This window comes from Urocampus carinirostris, chromosome 4 (assembly GCF_059441175.1).
Source record: "Urocampus carinirostris isolate Australia breed hairy pipefish chromosome 4, RoL_Ucar_1.0, whole genome shotgun sequence".
NCBI classification, from domain to species: domain Eukaryota; kingdom Metazoa; phylum Chordata; class Actinopteri; order Syngnathiformes; family Syngnathidae; genus Urocampus; species Urocampus carinirostris.
In genome coordinates, this window is record NC_142352.1 from 23,742,302 (window position 1) to 23,763,381 (window position 21,080).

The 21,080-nt window shown below is 39.5% G+C and overlaps 1 protein-coding gene across 2 annotated transcripts in view; it reads right to left on the reverse strand.

The window, feature by feature from the left end:
- Positions 1 to 217: 217 nt before the first annotated feature.
- The window catches only part of cyld (cylindromatosis (turban tumor syndrome)), a 33,940-nt gene continuing 13,077 nt past the window's right edge, over positions 218 to 21,080 (reverse strand). Inside the window, exons 4-17 of one of the 2 annotated variants that reach the window (XM_088333919.1) lie at positions 17,696 to 17,801; positions 15,810 to 15,917; positions 14,886 to 15,008; positions 12,569 to 12,957; positions 10,630 to 10,795; positions 9,974 to 10,115; positions 9,640 to 9,762; positions 9,363 to 9,454; positions 9,224 to 9,290; positions 7,798 to 7,930; positions 4,738 to 4,846; positions 4,442 to 4,560; positions 2,921 to 3,137; positions 218 to 1,261 (exon numbers count right to left, since the gene is read on the reverse strand). In XM_088333919.1, coding sequence (XP_088190045.1) covers positions 1,077 to 1,261; positions 2,921 to 3,137; positions 4,442 to 4,560; positions 4,738 to 4,846; positions 7,798 to 7,930; positions 9,224 to 9,290; positions 9,363 to 9,454; positions 9,640 to 9,762; positions 9,974 to 10,115; positions 10,630 to 10,795; positions 12,569 to 12,957; positions 14,886 to 15,008; positions 15,810 to 15,917; positions 17,696 to 17,801 — 2,079 coding nt within the window. In that variant the 3' untranslated portion in view covers positions 218 to 1,076. The remainder of the gene's footprint in view (positions 1,262 to 2,920; positions 3,138 to 4,441; positions 4,561 to 4,737; positions 4,847 to 7,797; positions 7,931 to 9,223; positions 9,291 to 9,362; positions 9,455 to 9,639; positions 9,763 to 9,973; positions 10,116 to 10,629; positions 10,796 to 12,568; positions 12,958 to 14,885; positions 15,009 to 15,809; positions 15,918 to 17,695; positions 17,802 to 21,080) is intronic. The other variant, XM_088333920.1, reaches the window with a different exon arrangement.

The following is a 21,080-nucleotide window of genomic DNA, read 5'->3' on the forward strand; positions in this document are numbered from 1 at the left end:
AAAAATGTCGATGTCTCCTGAAGTGAATCAGTGGCTGGACTCGGTAAAAGTCCGTGAAACAGTGCAAAACACTAAAAAGGAGAACATTTGCCACACGCATCGTCCTGCATTCACTTTAAAATCTTCTCATTCAGATTTGTTTTTTTTTCCTGATCTTCACATTTCCTTGTCAAAGGTATCAATCATGTGTGTATGTGCCAGTAGTTAAAACCTGAAATCATCATCATCAACCCTGTTTTATTTCCTTAAAAAGGGACAAACATGATTAGATTAAAATAAATAATATCAATATTCAATCACATCTCGTTTGTTGTTAATCTGCTGCATGACACATTTTGGAGAAAGGCAGTAAGTTAGGGGCCTGGACTCCCAAAAAAGGCTTTGTAAACATAAAGACGCGCGGGACAAATACTGTACATGTTAGAAGTGGGCGCCTCTGCAAACAGCACGGATTTGGTTCCTGATTACACACGCGTACAAGACTGCACCCCTCATCAATAAATTAGCTCTCGTCTGTAACTTCTACCTTGGCGCTGAAGTGCAGTTTTTTTTCCCCAGGGTGTAGGAAGAAAGAGCGGGACTTGGAAAGGAGGGAGTAAAATGTGCAGTCAAAAGGTAACAATGGCTACATTGGTTTCTGCAACACGCAAACAGGGACCGAGGATAATACAGAAGATGGTCGAGACGTCACCTCTCGGATCAGGTCTTGTGAACAGCTCCCCGCCCTTTACGGTAATTAAGACTAGCGGGACTCCTCTTCTCTGTAAATGTCCTCCCATTTGTTTTTCTCCCCACCCCCCAAACTGCTCCAAATCTTTGAAATCCTTCTTCAGCTTTGTAAAAGCTCGACTGAGAGATAAGGAGAAGCTACGTAGGATGACATGAAGAACACATCACTTCAACGAAAGCACAGTGCAAATAAAGCCGGCAACGCCTCCGCCACATCAACATCTCGGCAAGCGTGGAGAACGTTCACTCCAAACTATGTGGGTCTTTGTGGGAAGTCGCCAGCCCTGAGGGAGGCGTGACAACGAAGAGGACGGCGTGGTTTGATGTGTGGAGGTAAAGGGGTGGGGCTACTTGTACAGGCTCATGGTGGGGCTCTGGTACATGCACATGTAGGCGTCGCACAGGAGCCGCCGGGCTTGTCCTTGGATGCTCTTGGGGTCCAACGTGTGCAGCTCCTCGGGCGTCATCTTTAGGTAGGCCTCCACCTCGGGGCACGGCGACACCTGAGGAATGTTGAAGCCGTTCTGGCCTCCTGCCGGAATACATGCGGACAGAGCCAAAAGCAACATATATCGAGTTCATGTCATTTCTACAATGGCAATGTGTGTGTTCTTTGACATTTGGTCACACAATAAACCTGACACTTTATTATTTTAACTAAGTGATAAATGAGCTTGAAATACAATAACAAACTTATTAAGCTTAAAACAATAAAATGTTAATTAACTGATTAGGGTTGAATCAACATAAGCATGGTTAGGAGATGAAATAAATGTCATAATAGCAGCAGCAATTGGGAAAACTATTTTTTAATAAATATATTTTGGGGGATTACAATTATTTGATCAAAGAAGAAGAAATATATTTGAATTTTAAAATCAATCATAATAATGTGAAAAACTACATTCATCGGTCATGAGTTAGTATATTTTATATGTTTTTGGTAAAAATCCTTCAAAATTATGACACCAATAAGTTATACCAAAAATAATCACGTGTATTGTATTTTTAATGCATCGTGTATGTTATTTTTGGTGCCGGGGATTTCTTAGATAAGGAAAATAAAAATGAAAACCTTTTTTGTGAGCCAATCCAGTTACTTTATTATTATTAATTTAATTTGACAACAATCTAATTTGAGCAAATACTAATAGTTTAGTGCAGTGTTTCTCAAATAGTGGGATGTCCAAACTGAGAAACCTTTTTTTTTTTTAACCGTTATAAAATAAAGTCCAATTGCACCTCCATATTATTTGGGACAGAGGATCTTTTATTGGCAAAGTGTGCACTCGATGGGGAACAAATTGTTCCCAATGAGCATAGCACAGAGTGTGAAGTGTAGCAGACCCTCAAGTTACACTTTGAAAAATCGAACAAATTTGACAGGGATGAGAAAACAGGCTGAGAAACAAAATTATTTTCCAGGAAGGAAAAAACGAGGAAATATGACGAAACGTGACAAGGGACGAGGGAAAGACTGGTGTTTCAAAATAAAGGTAGCGGAGGGCATGGAGCCCAAAAAAATAAGGGGCCACTTAAAGACATTACACACCAATCACGCTGATAAGCCGATTGAGTTTTTTTCAGTTTTTTTTTTTTTAACGTGCCGAACAAACGTGTAGATTTGGCAGGCAAGGTGGTGACACGTCATCACCAATACCGAGCGATCATTGTTTGGTACCCACCAACTTTAAGTGATCATTCAAAAAAAAAATCACAGTAAAAACAAAAAATATATAAATTGATCCAAGTCTCGTTCAACTAGCAGCACAGATAGGGTTAAATCACATTCTCTGCAGAAGCGCTGAAGCATAAGAAAATGTGTTCGCAGGGTCGTTTCTGTATTTCATGGTAAAATTTTCATTTTTTATGAATCGTCTACGTCTGTGCCTAATATTGCAAACAATCATCCCGCATCCCTACTTGAGTAGACCAGCTAGCTTTGCTGGCATTATATAATTGAGAGGGAGCTGAGATTTGCTATGTGCTGGATTAGTGGAACTAATAATCAAACTAATCAATGTACGAATCATACATCAAACCGAAAGTGTGTTGTAGTTGTCTGAGTCAAAACTATTTGCATATTTTTCTATTTCTTGTATCCTAATAAAGCAATGTTACACCACTTACTGTCATATTGGCAACAAAAAAACTCTTCCACAGAACATTCAAAAACCTAGCGGCAGCTTACCGTCTCGGTCTGCCATGCTGTCGAAAAAGAGCCAGGCGGAGGCGGCGCTTCCGTACTTGACGAAGGCCACATAGTGACTGGTCTCGATACACAGAACAGCAAAAAGCTCCATCGTCTGGCGTGGGAAGGAGCCTTGGCGACCGCCACCATCTTGCAACTCCTTGGGGACACACAGCTTGCCGTGCCGGTGACTTTTTCGGCGCGGGTGAAGGTGAACCTGCACGAGGTGAGAAAATAGAGTCAACACTGAAACCTACTGAAACTGTTTTACAAAAGACAAAGATCTGAGAAAGTGAAATAGACGGCCGTGTTCATCATATTTAAAGAGTGGGTAAAAGTTGCTTAATAATTACTTATAATATTACCTTTATTTACAGTATTTTTATAAATCAACAATTTTAATGATCCAAGCATCACAAGTGTTTATTGACGTCACTCAAATCTTTATGCTAGAAATGCCTCCCTTTAATGCCTTATTGGTAAAATATATGACAAAGATTTCAGAATAAAAATTGTTCATAAGACAATTGTTAAATAGTAAGTGTGACACACAAGGCTTTGTTTTTTTTTAAACGAATAATATAGAAGATTTGCATTTAATATCTAAACCCAGGAAAAAAATAATTTAACCGTTTTTATTGTACAGAAACAAGTACAGCATAACAAAAAAACACTGTTTAAGTAGAAAAGATCTGTAGGCTTATCAAATGGAGGGTTGAATTTACTTCACTCTCATTTCTTTGTATTTGGCGCCACCACATGGCCACTCAATTTTAATATACATTCTTTTATCACAAGTAAGTCGAACTCAGTTTGGCTCTGGAGCGGCGGGTGATCAAGGTTTTCTCTTTTCATGTTGGCCGGATCAAAAAAATGTCAACACCAAATATTTACATTTGTTTTTCAGTACCATGCTTTATCTATTAGTCTACATTTGTACGCTACCCTATTATAATTATATTGAAGCAATAACAAAAAAAAGACTACTCTATTCTGTAGTCACAGATGACAAGGGATATTTTCTAAGCACAACACATTTATTCAGAAACATTGGGGAAAAAACATTTTCATGTTCTGCATTGAATGTGTTAACAAAATGTTTATTTTAACCGATAAGTTAATGCATCTTTACATCTGAACCGACTTACCGCAGACATCACAAACATAAACAAACTCAAACATGAGATATGGATGGATATATGCTTGCCTCATTTGTCATGCTGATTTGAATTAAAGAGAAACCACCCTCACCCCACCTCCTGCTACTGCGCGCTCTGGTTATTGCTAGTTCACTCCTTTAGCAGTGTTGGCATCATTTTTAAGCAGACTGGATGAGAAACATGGCAACAATTTCAAGCATTTACAAACAATAGACCTAAAATTCAAGCACTTTTTGAGCCTTAAAAAGAGAACATTAAAATGCAAGCATTTTTAAGGACTTCAAAAGCCAGAGCTACAGCACTCGCGAACACGTCTGAAAGAGACTTCAAATTCAAGAGCATTGCAAAGTTTGTTGTTTACCTGCACATTGCACTTTTCGCAAAACTGTTTGATTTTGCCCGCTGTGATGTCGCTGTCGTCATAGCAGTCCCTGCATTCAAAGAGGGCCAGGCCTGCGCAGATGCGACACTCCCTAGGAGCTGGATGGGAAAAGAAGAAGAAAAAGCTTTGGCGTACGTGTGTCTAGACTTTGTATCTCTTGGGCCACAGTGACAACTCAGTGGAGTTTCATTACAAAATAGACAGACGGCGGGACGGGCATTGATCGTAAGTAACGTGCACCCGCTCGCATTCAAAGGCAGTCGGCTCAGACTCACTGTCTTCCAGGAGATCTGTGATGTTTAACTCCAGCGAGGGGAAAATCTTGTTGAACATTTTGAAGTCCTTGCCAAAGCGCGGCATCTGGATGATAAGGCAGGAGGGAGCCTGAGGGGCAGGAAAAAAACGGGAGAGCTTGAGCTTATTATCGGCCCGCACAAAAGCAACGGCGGTGAGAGCACAGGGGTGGTTACGATTAAAACACGCTTGACCGATCTGTCTCGCAGGCTGCATGTCTCGTTTAAAGCAGGTATCTGATCACTAAGGGAGGCTGCTTCACATCTACGATATGACATGTAGGATTGCGGTTCATCTAAGACCACACAGTAATAGCAAGATCCATTTGTGGGAAACCAAGGGACAACCTTAGAAGGATTTCTCATTTGAAAAACATTTCCGCTAACCATGTGGAACCACAGCCTTCATGACCGTTTGTTTCAGAAGGGAAATAAAAAAACAACTAAAAAGAAAAAAATCACAAATAACACCGCAATGTTGATTTATCAAGTTGTGTGACACCTCTTCATTGGTCATTCGCTCTAAACTTAAAAAAAAAAAAAAGAGAGAGAGAAAAATAGAATCCAGTGACAGCAAATTCCACTTTACTTATTCCGTGGTATTGACGACTACGTCAAAGATTGATTTCAATTTAGGTGCCATTAACGACTATAGGCAGCAATTCTTTTAAAACATTGATGCCTATGGAGGTCAAAGATTGATTTTAATGTAATTAATTATACGGTGAAGCCTCACTATAAGGCAATTCCCTTTTTATGTTTTCGCTTCTATCCTGTATACTGAACTGCATCGATTCGTCCATCATGAGTTCCGCATTCTGATTGGCTAAAAAGTATCTTGACTTCTCTACCTGGGGGAGGCAGTAGCTCAGGAGGTAGAGCGCTCGTCTTGGGATCAAGGGATCCCAGTTCGAATCCCGGCTCGTCCGTGTTACATGTCGAAGTGTCCTTGGGTAAGACACTGAACCCCTAATACCCCCAATATGGGTTAGCGTCTTACATGGCTGCAATACAAGGCTGCTATTGGGAAATTTGGAGCACATTGTAAAGCGCTTTGGGAAGTCATTGACTTGAAAAGCGCTATATAAATGCAGATCATTTCATTTCTCTACCTTTGCATCAATAACTTTGCCCTTATATGTTCAAATACGTAAGACAGCTTGCCAAGTGTATGTTACATACCTGTAAATTAGGGCTGCACGGTTTTCGAAAGAAAAAACCTAATTGTGATTTTTATTCGTAACAATATTGCAATTTTGATGCGATTTTAAATTCCAAAGAAAAATGAATTTCTGTGATAGTTTTCTGTTTTGTGAGAACTTATTCATAGTGACATGAAAACTTACCTTGGGATGACGTCATTATCTACTGAGAATGTATGACTGTAACAAAATAACTATAGATGAACAAATGAAAACAGAATTGCAGTTGAATAAATGTTATTTTTTTATCATTATACTAAAGTATAACTAAATTGGAGGACTTCCTTTCAGAGTAAGAAAGCGATTTACAGAGCAGCTGGCTAGCTACACCCTAGCATCGGTTAACCGCGACTTTAGCTAGGTGTCTTCAATGATTTAAATACAAGAGGCACGTGGTATCCCACGAGTTGTAGCCCCAGGTCATTCGTTTCATGGGTAATGGATCTGGTGTTGGTGAAATACAGCCTCCCCAGGAGTTTATAGCCTACCTGTAGGCCAGACCTATGAGCCTAATCTATAGGGGGCGATGAAGCTTCATAGGACAATACCACCTCTCTCTCCCAGTTGATTCCCCGACGTGTTAACAATCCATGCAGCACGCACTGGTGATTACCATTTCTTTGAGCTCTTTTGTCTTTTCTTAGAGTCTGATTTAATTACTGAATTCATTTTCAATGTAACGAGCGGCTAAGGCTACTCGCCGTCGCGCTGCGTCACTGTTTGTTTTGGTGGCCATTAATGCAAAACGCTCACTTATTGACTGACAGCATACACTAGCCCATCACAGTCGGGAACACTGTTTGCAAACTCTGCCTCGCCTTTATTGGCCTTTGTTGTTGTTTAAACTTGGCTCTGATCGGCCACAGCCATCAAAACCCGAACTGTGACAATTCTGGTTGGCATTCCATTACTCACAAACATGGAACTATAAATCTTAAAAAAAAAACAGTGTCTTGCACATTCACAATCGCAATATGTCACATCATTATATGCATTAAATTATGGTTAATCGGGCAGCCCTAGTGTAAATTCTCATGCACTTTCAAGTTTCTTTAAAACATTTTATGTTTATGAATTGTTACACACAAGAAATGTATTTCATTGTACTTGTACGATTTGAAAAAATAACTTTCTAGTTGACGGATTTTGCTTATCGAGGGTTATTTTAAGAACGTAACCCTCGCGATAAATGAGCCTTGACTGCAAACGTAAAACTTTAATCTTATCTGGGCTAACAGCAAATGAGTTATGGTCAAGTAAGGTTAGGATTTTGCCAAAAGCTATCAGTCGCTAAAATAAACAATGAGTGTTTAAAAGAACAACTTTGATGTCAAGTGTGTGGCCGCAAAATCGATCGCGCCCAGAAAAATGGAATCCCAGGAAGGGACTTAGACACCTATGATTTACAGCATTCAATTAAAGCTAGCATGCGCAATGTAATGTGAGAGGAAACCAAAGTATTCAGAAAAACCCACATGCCAAAAAGAAAGCAATTAGACAGAAATGTGCCATATAATTTCAAATGTACAATTATACCTATCATTTTCCAAAGGGTTCAATTTTGGGGCTTCGGCTTGAGTAAATGGCAGTGGTTGTTAAAAACTGATACAAGTCAGTATTTTAATTGCACAATTTGTATGGCCAAGTTGAGCAACTGTAGTCAAGCACCTCGACCAACACAACATGCATCACACAGTATACAGTTGTTGGTGGGAAGTGTTGCAATGATTGATGCACTTTTTCTCCTGCTGGTTCTTCCCCCACAACCAAAAATGGTTATACAAGCGGAAACCGGTTGCATTAGATTGAGCCATTTCAGCCAAACATAAGGAAGACTCACCTCAGCAAACTTAAGGTCGCTGTTGATGAAAGACCACTCCAGGAGCTGCTGGATGGTGGGAACGCCGACCTTGTCTTTTTTGTCCATAAAGATTTGGTAGAAGTAACAATCCTGCACCTTTTGTCCCGCTGACCTGCACAATTGAAAAGACTAAGCTTTTTATCTGTAGACCTAAATGTTTTCAGAATTCATCAAAAAATTGTTTTAAACGCACTCTTTCTGAGATATTGTTAGGTGATGCATCTGATTAACCAAGTTTGATAATTTGCCTTCCAGGTAAACATGTAGAAAAACTCAACATTACTAAGCAAACAACATTTACATTGGTTGGCTACATTGTCCAAACAAGGCCTCGATGCAAACAGTGTTTCACAACATTGATATCAATGGCAATAAAGTCAAGTCCAATACCAAATCTAAGTCGTTTCAGTGGGTTGCGGGCCTTTACCTTAGCAAAATAAGACTGAGAAAAAGAAAACAGAGGGTCAATACACTCCTTAAAGGTAGATGGCAAAAATGCCCTGCTCGGTCTCCATTTCCTGGTCAGTCAATCGGCGTTATCCCAATTGTGTTTGAGAGGCACCACATCTTATTTTATATATATTTTGTTTGTTTTATTTCTTTTTATGCCCTATAAAAATGGGTCCCAAGAAAATTAGGAATGGGGGGAAATGTGGTAAATTGTAACAACAAGGATCGCGTCGAATAAGGAAATGATTGTGAAATATAAACACTGTTTACAAGTGTCTACCATAGAAGCGCTGCTGGAAGGTACAGTAAATGGTGCCATAATAGTCTGTGGTTTGCAATAATCTGTGGTCTCTGCAGCCCTTTGAGATTCTTTGTGATTAAGAGCTATACAAATAAACATGACATGATTTAAAAAAATTTATATGTTCAGCCTTTTATCAGTTTATTTATCTGTATAAGCTACAAAATTAATTAAATATTTATCTATGTTTAGGTGCATGCTTTATTCATATTCAGAATTTCTCTCAGTATGTAGCAATTTTAAAGCAGGTGAATATATTCTTCTATCCTACTTTAACCTGACAATCCTTTAATTTGATAAGTGGACTTTTTTTAGTCTCAGCTTATCTTTAGGGTGGAATGTTGGTCCTGAAGTCAAACAAGTAACGAACTAGTAGTCTAAATCAATTTTATATTCAAGTCTGCATGTGCTTAGGGGAAAAAACCCTAGGGGAAATATAAGAAACCAACCTAAACTCTCACTCTCACTATTAATTTAACCAAAACAGCATTCTGTTGCTTTGTTTTTTTTAATAGGGTGTGACCAAATGATGAAACATTTTTCAAAATCTACATCATTTTGCAGTGAAAATTTTGAATGCCGCCTGACAAGTTGGTTAAATTAAAAAGACAACGTTTAGGCCACTAGGTGGAGCTAAAACGCAGCAAGCCTTACCTTAGTTTGAGCAAAGGGTCCACTCGAAGTATGTGATGAAACAGTATGTTAAGAAATTCCTCTGGATCTGTGGCAAGGAATATAACTGACTATGGCAGAGGTGTCAGGATAAAGGTTTTAAGATATGATATGACAATACCTTTTTCTTCTGAAGTAAAGCCTGATGCAGCTTCTACTTTCTCTAGGATCCTCCTGAGTTTCATCACTTTGGTGGCGCACACGTAGCCGTGTCTGAATAATCACAAGCACTGTGAATGAGCTCTGACCTTAGGACTGTTGCCTGTTTTTGAATGTGTTACTCAAGTAAAAGTACTGTTACTTCAGAATAATAATACTCAAGTAGAAGTAAAAAGTAGACATCCAAGTAATTACTTGAGTAAAATTAAGTGTGGTTAATACTTGCTTGCCACACTCACATGCGCAGGGGGTTGACTATCTCAGTGCGTAACAGTTCTTGGGTCTCTCTGTAATACTCCACGTCCGTCTTTGAACGTGGCCTCAGTAGAACTGTGTCCAGTACAGAGCTGAAGGAAAATAGGCTGAAAAACAAAAGAAAATCCAACAATGTTCATTATGTATTCCCCAGATTTTTCATTTTACAATTAAATAAATGAATTTGGTTTTGTTCGAAAGCCCTTTAGCATCAGGCTGTGCCTTACGGCAGAAGAGTTGAACAAGAAAGTGCTCCATCTCCTATCAATAAGACAAAAAGCCCAAGGTCAAAAGGACGGGTTTCAAATGAAAACTGACCAGAAGAGGGTTGAATCCAAGTAGCACGAGTTGTAGTGTCCCTGGATTCCTTTCTTCTTTCCTACCATGACGTCCAGGCCATCCGTCTCGCTGCGAGGCGGGGTGTTTTCATGAACTACCTCGCTTAAATAGCCTCCGAAAGCTGAGTGAAAGGACACAATTGCAAGGAGTTTCACTAACATTTTTTTCTGTCATTTCTCTGACACTCAAATATGCAAGGACTACTATGTTTTACAAATGAGAAATAATGCAGCATTCAAAACCAACAAACTGCGTGCCAACCATCAAACTAAAGGGTTGCTTCTGTATTGCACTTCGTAATACCCAAATCTCAAATATCCTATAAGAATGATGCAGCTCAGATAAACCATTTTATTTTCCATAGATACAATAGAATTAAACTGATATCACACTATTTCTTACCTAGCATCAATATCATCATTGTGCTGCCTAAGCAGAATTTACCTGATCGTTAACAACTTTGGCTAAACAATGTCTTAAATTGTCCATGGCTGTCAATGTGAGTATGGATGAACATCTTTTCCTGTCTCTGTTGCCTGTTTTTGTAGAGACAGGCATAAATGTTTTGAAAACGATTTCAGATTCTAACCTCCAAAAGGCTCCTGGTGGTACAGACAATAAAAGGGCTCACTCACCAATAGAGTTGCAGCGCTCTATAGGGTTGGAGGAGTGGTGCAGAGACGGGAAACGGGAGTCGGGTCGACAACACTTGAGCTTCACGAAGAGGGCTTTCTTAGGTGGGCAGTTGAAGTAGCGTGTACCTTTAAATGTGCCGTCAGTACAACCCGGGCACTCCTCTTCCTGAAAGGATTTAAAAAAACTTTCACTCTGGACTGTACTGCACTTTTTTCAGAAATATATCAGGGACAACGTTGGGGCATATCTTTTTGTATAACCAAATTGTGAAAGATTATCACCAAACGAAGACTAATAGTTTAACAAATTTGATCAAAAATATCATTATTATTAGCATTTTCATTAACCCCCTCTCTAAAATATTTTGGGCTAGGGGTACTTGCCAAAGCGCGGCAAAAAAGTTATCCCCACACCTCTGCCACCAAACACACAAGAACCTTTTGTCATATTGCCACATTTCAGGCTTCAAAAGCTATAACTAAACAATTGAAAACAGGAATCAACATGTGAGACACAACTGTGAAGTGGAACCAAATTATTTCCTCATTTTATAATATTTTTTCAACGAAAAAAAACCTGAAAGGTAAGTGTTGCAAAAACGTTTTGGCCCCCTCATACTCTCAGACAACTGATTCCAAAAGTTCCTTAATTACATCTGAATGATCAGATTTTGACTTTAATGACAAACAGTGACATATAGTGTGACATTAAATCTCTGTTTATGTGTGCCAGCTCTGTAATGGGTTCAGTTGTCTAAGCCCACTGGAGAAGAGACAGCATTATGAAGACCAAAGAACACACCAAGCAGGTCCGGGATAAAGTTGTGGAAAAGTTCAAAGCAGGAATGGGATACAAGACAATTTTGCAACATGTACACGTCTCCCAGAGCACTGTGTGAGCTATAATATAAGAACGGAGAGAGCATAGAATCATTGAAAACCTCGCTAAACTTATCAGAGAAGCATCAAAAATGAATATGCATTATATGACTTGCAGGCATTCACAGCAGAGGTTGGACAATCTTTGCTTAAGACAACTTCTAGTTGTAATCAGCATAAATATGCCCTTTGTGGGAGAGTGGCCAAAAGAAAGTCTAACATTTTGCAAAGCGTGACGTTTAATGTAAGAGTAACACTGTGCATTACCCTGAAAACACCATCCACACTGTCAAACATGGTAGTGGCAGGGAAGACAGATGGAGCCAAATACAGTTCTGGCAAAAAATCGGATTGAGTCTACAAGAGACCTGACAATGGGGTGGAGGTTTACCTTCAACAAGACACTAAACATAAATCCAAATCTACAACAGAATGGTTTAAAACGAACAATATTAAGGTGTTTGAATGGCGAAGCCAAAGTCCAGACTTAAATCCTAAAGCGCATTTGTGTAAAGATCTGTGGAAAAAAATGTGAACTCCACACGCATCCTGTATGTGCAGAAGAGGATACGAGACGTCATATGCAATGCATCCAGTGTTTGGAGAAGTACCCGTGGATGAGAACCGCGGAGGGCATCGAGCAATTTTGAAGTTATTGTGCTACCTGAGGCAGCACATGTACAGCTTTTTTCATTTAAGGAAAAGAGCCAGGATTTTGACAATGGTGTTTTGTGGGGAAACATCTGCCCAGAGAAACGTGTGGGTGTGAATTCGCAGTGTAGTTCGCACGAATATGTCTTGACCAGTCACATGGCAGTCGAATTCCAATAGATCAGATATGTATCAGATTTAGGACCACATATGAAAGTGGCGTGGGTCTGGTTTGAAAAAAAAAAAAAAAAAAAAAAACTGATTTGTGCAGTTCAGAAAGATTTTAACAGATCAGATACAGGTTGCATTTGTGCATAAAAAGTTAAGAACCACTGTTTAGTGTGCTTGTAGAGTAACAATCCCATGCCCACCTATAGTTTGATCAGAAGGTTTTCTAGTGTGCGCTTACCAGCTCCAGTCCGGCCAGCGGCTCCAACAGGCCTGGAGGCAGGCCAACCCATCGGATGACGCCACATAGTGGTGGGTTCTCTTTCACTTCCACAAGAGAGTCCACCTCGAGACCCGGGATCCCTCTGGTAGGCGTTGCAGGCCGCGGGGAAGAAGGAGTGGTGGGCAACGAAGTGTCCGGCTGCTCACCCATGACAGACTGGACGGACAATGAGAGCGGTCCGTGGCTTATGTTGTCCAGTGGCCCGCTCTTGCGGTTCAGGCTAAAGGGCAGTGAATGGAACTTGTTGTCACTAGCCAGCGAAGTGGCCGGCGGCGCCCTTATGGGTGAGGGGGACGGGTTGAAGTCAGGTGGGGTCTCCGTGAGCGACTTTGCAGGGTCTTCTCCAACTGAAGACATACAAGATGCAAACAATGTTCAACGAGCTTATAAAACATCATTCTAACCCAACTCAAGAACAGAAAAATAAATAATGGGACACAAAGATGATACATTTTTTATGTAAAATGAATTGCCATTATGATACACTTTAACACCACCTGGAGAGTAACCTGTGAATTTCATGCACCACAGCAGCTAGTTTGAATGGCATTATGATGAGTAGAGGTACGATCTCGGGCCCAAACTTCAGGTCGCGTTTGGGCTTAAAATGTCAATCATTAAGTTGGACGAAGCTTTTCTCTCACCGTTTTTTTTTTTCTCTCTTCGTGGAGGATCTGCACGCTGTTCAGCACACTTAATTTTACTCTAGTAACTACTTGGATGTCTACTTTTTACTTCTACTTGAGTATTATTATTCTGAAGTAACAGTAATTTTACCTGAGTAACACATCTGATTTGAGGGGCCGAGCCCAAAGTTAACCCAAAGCTGTACTTCGGCCGAAGAGCTAATCGGTCAGGTTTGGGATTATATAGCAGGAAGGGTCAGGTTCGGGCTATTCCCGCGGGCTGGGTCGGGTGGTTGGATTTTTTTAGTGTTGATCTTACCTCTAATGATGAGTGCGTCCACCAGGTTTGTGATCTAGATCTCAACTCACAGTTTGCTTGGGTTGGGTTTCAACGTTTGCCCATATTTGGTGTGGCTTTTCTCTTGTCAGCCCAGCTTTCCCCCATATTACAATCACATGCATATTTAGCTAGGTGACTCAATTTGTCAAAATAATTGTCGTTCTCTTTTGGTACATTTGTATTCTTTGTAGCTTTAGGTAAAAAAGCAAGTCCAAGTCATCCTTAGGTGGGATTGCATGATTATGGTTGTCTGTGTTCCTTTTGATCAGCTGGCAACCAGTCAAGGGTGTCCACTGCCCAATTCCTAAAAGTCAACTGGGATGGGCTCCAGCACCCCTCCAACCTTTAAGACTATAAGCAGTTGGATATTTGTTGGTTAGATCAAAATAAGAATTAATCTTAGGCTCAAACAAGAAACTAACTTGGCATTAAAAAAGGAGCACTTTTCTGCATGTGTGGCAAACTTATGCTAATGTAAACATCCCAGATAAATCACTGAACAGTGAATCATAATACAAGTCATTGCCTCAAGGAGGTCACCACCTGGTTATGAGTCACTGCTGACATTCACATTAGAGGTCTGAATTCTAATGTTGGTTGGGAATTGAAGAAAAACAAAAAACACAACATTTACTGTATGAAATGAAAACATCACATAGTTCACCATAAAAAAGAGTTGGGTCTTTAATAGGGATAATATGGGTGAATATGGATCCCAAAATTCTGTAAAATGGCCTCACAAAAATTGTAACATCAGACTTTTACAAACGCTCCAGCTATCAAATAGTTTCTCGTGTAGTTCTGGACCAATTTGCAGCACTGAGCATTAATAAAAGCCTTTTAATCAACATCGATTGCACCATGCAAGTAGAATGTGAGGCGGACAATGGCAAAAGGGATGAGACTGCTGGGAATGTCTTTAAGGCAAGCTACCGAGACCGACTAAGCATGTGTAAGCTTTGTGACTTCAAATAAATCGTTTATTCTTGCAAAATAAAGTGAGCGTATCCATTCTTTTTGAATTTTAGGGAAGTTCCGAGGAATCATTTCACAGTCCCGTGTTTCAATCATGTCAATGGCAGATGAAGATACATTTAATTAGCATTCCAAAATAAATGATTACAAATAAAGGGAATTTAGCAGTTAAGCCATGTAAATATTCTATGATAAGAACTACTAGGGTTCTAATGACCAGAAGATTTCATCGAGAAATATCAAAAGGACCATTCGAGATTAAGCAGCGAAGATGCTTGTTCAGAAACAGGAGCTTGCCAGCGAGACGGACGTTCAACAAGTGGCCACGTGTTACCTTCGTCAATGTACCATGTGCTTTTGGATTTGGGCTGCACTGGGGGTGGGGGGTCAACAGAGCTGCCATTTAAAGTATAGTAAAACTCTGACTTGGTCCTACTGCCACACTGATGAGCTAATCCTGAAAATAACATAAGTACACCACAACACAGATACATAAAATAATGAATGTGTGCGGCATCTGTTTGTAAGTGTTGCACAAGTGTACACGCACTGTAACAATTGCCTTAGTGGCTCATTAGAGCAATCTCATGACTGTTAGTCATATAAAGACGCAAAAAATGATAAGTTAGTTAAGACATTTGACGAGTATAGTCATGATTTTAATATTACCTAGAAAGGAACAAAAAAACATTTCAGTAAATTCAAAGAAGAAAATGTATTTCAGTTTGTTAGGTAATTCCCAATCGTTCTTTCAATTGTTTTGAAGTTCACTTTTTGAGGGTAAATTATAACTACTCCGGTTTGAAAATGAATAATTATATTATCTATGATTCTAAAATGAACCTGTAATATTCCCTTTTAATATCAATTTGGTTTAGAACATTTGTGTCAGACCTCAGGATTTTAAATGTCAATTTTTGTATTAGGGTTTTTTGGAAGCAATATCTGCCAATAACTAACTTATTTTTAGTAATTTATTTCCAAACATTTACTTGTATCTACTGCCAAATAAATAAGGGACCCTAATGTTGATAACTTGGCCATCTTTCCAGTATTTCTAACAAGACTTTGACTGAGTTGGTAATGAATCTTTGTTATGATAAGAGGAATTTAAAATAAAGTTTCCACTGAAAAGGAACATAATCCATTGAAATTGTACCTTACCTTTTAACCCTTGTTTTAAAATAAAACTGTTGGTTACAACCAGGGATCATCTTAGGCAACCATTTAAAAGAAAATTAAAACAGTTTTGAAGTACCTTTGCTCTTGGGTTTGCTTTGGCCAGAGGACAACTTGTCGTTGGTGTTGTTGTTGCCTCTGGAAGCAAAAGTGTGCTTTTGCAGCCTTTGGTCCTGCATGGAATATTCTGCAAAGACCAAAATAGAGGTTCAGCACTCGAGGCATGTGTGGCGGTTCAGGTCATGTTTGCATCATCTACCAGCCATTTAAAATGTACCATATATAAATTGAGCATATGGCGTACCTAATCCCAATAAAAATGTAAATATATTTAGTGAGTTGATCAGCTTGTCAACAAATTAGACTTGATCATTTGTATAGGTCTATAGCAGTTCAGGAATCATTTTGACCCAAAGAGCCATAAAAGCAAAATTTTTATAATTCTTCAGAACATTTTATTTCACTGTGTTGAGCTTGATAATTTGATAAAATCTATGAAATAATGATAATACCAGTGTCCCATATCAATATGAATATAGGAAACCACTTGAAATTTGTTTCCCTTCAGTTACTTAAGAGGATTGAGGCTCGTTCTGTCATTTTTGTCGAGTGGTTTCAGAACAAGGTGCGAGCAAAGTTATTTTGTAAAGATGTAAAAAAAATACTGTAAAGGAGGATACCGACGTATTTAGCTCTAGCACAGATGCCACTTGGCAAGGGGGAGAAGGAGTGTGCACGTTGTCTGTATAGCTTCGCACATTCTAAACACTTACAGAATCAAATAGCTCTGGGTGCTTTGCAGGCGTTTATGGGTGTTTAGTTTTTTCTGTGGGTTTACATAATAAAGTGTCTCGACAGTGAACATGAATTGTTTAATGAGATTCCATGTAAAAGGATTATCTAGCGATTTACAGCCAAAACAAGTTCTGTTGGTGTGACACCTTCATCGTAAAGTGTAGTTGAGACTAGGCTCTATATATAATGGACTGAACCCTATGTTGAAACAGTGTTGTCAAGGCTACAATCGGCTTCGCATATCGCAATACAGTAAACAAATGCGCAAGTTATACTTTCTGAGCCACATGTACTCATGAAAAGAGAGCTATATACGGCTCGCAAGCCACAGGTTCCCAACCCCTGGTTGAAAGGATATCAGTGAGTGTGTGGTGAATGTGACAGATATAGAAACAAATACCCCCTTACAGCATTAACAACTTTCTTGAATGTTCGAGGTTCATTTTAGAAGGGATCTGGCGATCGCCGATTCCCGAACATTCACAATATTGGGGCAGATAAATCCTTTGGCCAATAAATTAGTGCACCTGTAATTATGGCCATCCTCTTTTCACTACTACAACAACACAATAAAAAAATACAGAAATAGATCATCTTGAGTGAGATGTAAGTAGTCATGTAGTTTTTTGTTTTTTGTTTTTTTTCAAAATATTAAATCTTCATCCAACATTGCTGGCAGAAAAACGATTTACTACCTTAAATAACAATTACCTATCAATTTTTGGTGCTTAAAAAAAGAATTATATGGTTCCTTTATATTGACTGGAGGTCAAACATGATGGGCAGGAATGAAATACAAAAGGACCAAATTTGAGACTTTCTCTGCTTACAGGAAGCTCTTTGTTTAGTGTATGACTGTCGCTTTTGTATTTTTTTGCAAACTAGCTTAAAGTGGTTGTATCAAGACTGAGAAGTTGAGCATTTGCTTTTTTCAAACATAGCACAAGGCTAAGTTGTTTGTTTACTTGTTGAAAGAAAGTGGTAACAGTTATGTCCGCTATTTTAGGCACATAAACACATAAATATATCAACGTGGTAAAACAAATATCTCGAGTATGTCTTCTGACGCCGCCTAAAAAGCAAAGAATCAGAAAAAGGTGTTCTATGCATTGGGGACATCAAGACTTTGATAACCAAATGAGAAATTTGTCAAAAAGGGAGGTGTCTCACCTAGCATTACGTCACAGAAGGGGACGAGTCGAGTGTGCTCCGAACTGGCAAAGTTACACAGTAGCTTCCCGTCAAACATTCCGTCCCACTCGCCGATCGGATTGTCCTGGAAGAGTTGTTGGAGCCATGAGAAATGTGCAAACCCTCCAGGTCTTAGCGCTAGATCCACCACCCTTGCATTGCGATAACCCAGTTATTCATCATCCCTACATAAGCAGCCCCCTCTGATTCAGATCCTCCTTAGAGCTGTAATCCCTCCTGCTAGTACAACCAAGCTATTCTTCCCTTCCTTGCAGTTTGCTATCCGGCAGCTTGAAAGCGAGACAGCGAGGCTTGGTAAGAGTAGCGATTTCCCAATTAGCTGCTTGCTTGCCCCCTGCCACACTACCAGGTCATACCACTCGGAGACTTCCCCTCCATTGAGCATGAATGCCTCCTACTCTCGGTGTGGTCACAGAACGTGATTCTCAGAGTGGGTTTGCCGCCGACGACACCCAGCAGTCAAATGACGCCGTTACAATTTCCCAATGACCACAACAGTACATCCGACCTGACAACCGTCGTCATGGTTACCGGCAACGTTGATCGTGGGCAACAACAGCATATTCCCTAAACACGCAAATGAACCGCAATACAGGAAGATATGAATACATTTACAAAAGATGTTCTATACCTCTCTTTTTCAGACTCATACCAGTAACCAGGAGTGATCACTGAGAGTAACTACCAAGTCTAAATACCTTTGTCATTATTTAGGAACTACCACATAGCCAATGATGACAAAAGATGCAAGTTTTATTAGAATTTGGAACCAATACAGTCAAATATAAAAATGAATGAAGTAAAAATCTCCATTAACATAAAAGAATACCAGTTTGGTCGGATTTCAACAAGAAATTTACCGCAAGTTATTGTGAGATTATTTTGATCAACTAACAGTACAGGTATTGATATACAGGACTGTCTCAGAAAATTAGAATATTGTGATAAAGTTCTTTATTTTCTGTAATGCAATTAAAAAAACAAAAATGTCATACATTCTGGATTCATTACACATCAACTGAACTATTTCAAGCCTTTTATTATTTTAATATTGCTGAATTTGGCTTACAGCTTAAGAAAACTCAAAAATCCTATCTCAAAATATTAGAATATCATGAAAAAGTACACAAGTAGGCTATTCAACTAATCACCTGAATCATCTAATTAACTCGAAACACCTTGCGAGGGTTTCCTGAGCCTTAAAAACACTCAGCTTGGTTCAGTAAACTAAATCACAAGTATGGGGAAGACTGCTGATCTGACTGCTGTCCAGAGGACCATCATTGATACCCTCCATCGGGAGGGTAAGACACAAAAAGAAATTTCTCAAAGAGCAGGCTGTTCACAGAGTGCAGTTTCAAAGCATATCCACAAAAAGTCTGTTGGAAGGGAAAAATGTGGCCGGAAACGCTGCACAACCAAGAGAGATGACCGCAGCCTTAACAAAATTGTGAAGAAGAGCCGCTTCCAGAATTTGGGGGAGCTTCAAAGACAGTGAGCTGAAGCTGGAGTCCATGTATCAAAAGCCACAGTTCACAGACGGGTCCGGGAAATGGGCTACAATAGCCGTATTCCCATGGTCAAGCCACTTCTGAACTCAAGACAACGGAAGAAGCGTCTGACTTGGGCTATGGAGAAGAAGCACTGGATAGTTGCAGAGTGGTCCAAAGTCCTCTTTTCAGACGAAAGCAAGTTTTGCATTTCATTTGGAAGTCAAGGCGCCAGAGTCTGGAGAAAGGCTGGAGAGGAGCAAAATCCAAGTTGCTTGAAATCCAGTGTGAAGTTCCCACAGTCAGCAATGGTTTGGGGAGCCATGTCAGCTGCTGGTGTTGGTCCACTATGTTTCATCAAGTCCAGAGTAAATGCAACTGTGTACCAAGAGATTTTAGAGCACTACATGCTTCCATCTGCTGAAAAGCTCTATGGAGATGAGGATTTCATTTTCCAGCATGATCTGGCACCTGCCCACAGTGCCAAAACCACCAGTAACTGGTGCACTGACCATGGCATCACTGTCCTTGATTGGCCTGCTAATTCCCCTGACCTGAACCCCATCGAGAATTTGTGGGGTATAGTTAAGAAGATGAAAGACACCAGACCTACAAATGCAAATGAGCTGAAGGCCGCTATCGAAGCATCCTGGGCATCAATAACACCTCAGCAATGCCATAGGCTGATTGTCTCCATGCCACGCCGGATTGATGCAGTAATCCGTGCAAAAGGATTCCCAACCAAGTACTGAGTGCATCAATGGACATTTTCAAATGTTTGATTTAGTTTTGCTGTTATAAAATTAATTTTTTACTTGGTCTGAGGAAGTATTCTAATATTTTGAGATAGGATTTTTGAGTTTTTTTCAGCTGTAAGCCAAAATCAGCAATATTCAAATAATAAAAGGCTTGAAATAGTTCAGTTGATGTGTAATGAATCCAGAATGTATGACATTTTTGTTTTTTTAATCGCATTACAGAAAATAAAGAACTTTATCACAATATTCTAATTTTCTGAGACAGTCCTGTATAGTCAATACCAGACACTATTCAAAGGTACCACTACTCGTGACACGAGCTATTATCAGTTGACTGCCATCTTTTTACCATTAAAAAGATTTTTTTCAATTAGGCACAGAACATCTAATGTTCTTCCTCATAATCATGCAAATATGTTTCAAAATATTCCACGCACTGAGGGCCCCGAGAAATTAAGTCTCAAAGTTGACCCATCTGGCTTGTTTGTTGTAGATCTGTGACATTGAAGGATCACAACACATTCAAAATGCTAAATTCCAATAAGACAAAATGTGAGCCCAGCTCAGAAACAGACAGAGAATGTAGTGAACAGGAATTGCATACTGCTCATTTCCGCTTGGAGGTAGGACTATCTGTATTTTTCGCCGTGTGTGTTATTCTGCCAAGGACTTTTCTGTTTTGTTTCTCCCAGCTAGCGCTTGTTGAATGCAAGGTCCAATAGAAGCATTAAAAATAGTAAGTTTTCCTTTGTTTTTTTGTGTTTTTCCTTCATTAAAAATTGTACACATTTTAAATGGTGTACATGGGGTACATGCAAATCTGATACAAGGTATCCTGAGAGGCTGAGCAAGAGAGTATTTTTTTAAGTGTCTGCTTTGGATAAAGTTCTGTATGTAGCAGTAAGTCTTGTGGCAATAACAAAGGTTATTTTACAACTCAAATCAACTAAGGGTAATTAGTTGAAGTTAAATCACATTTCTTACCCTGTAGTGCATGAATAATGCTGATCCTCTATCTTGTTGTTTAGGATGGTGATGACAACGAGATAAGGTTCATCATGTATACATTGTAACCTGCTGCATACAATTTCGCTT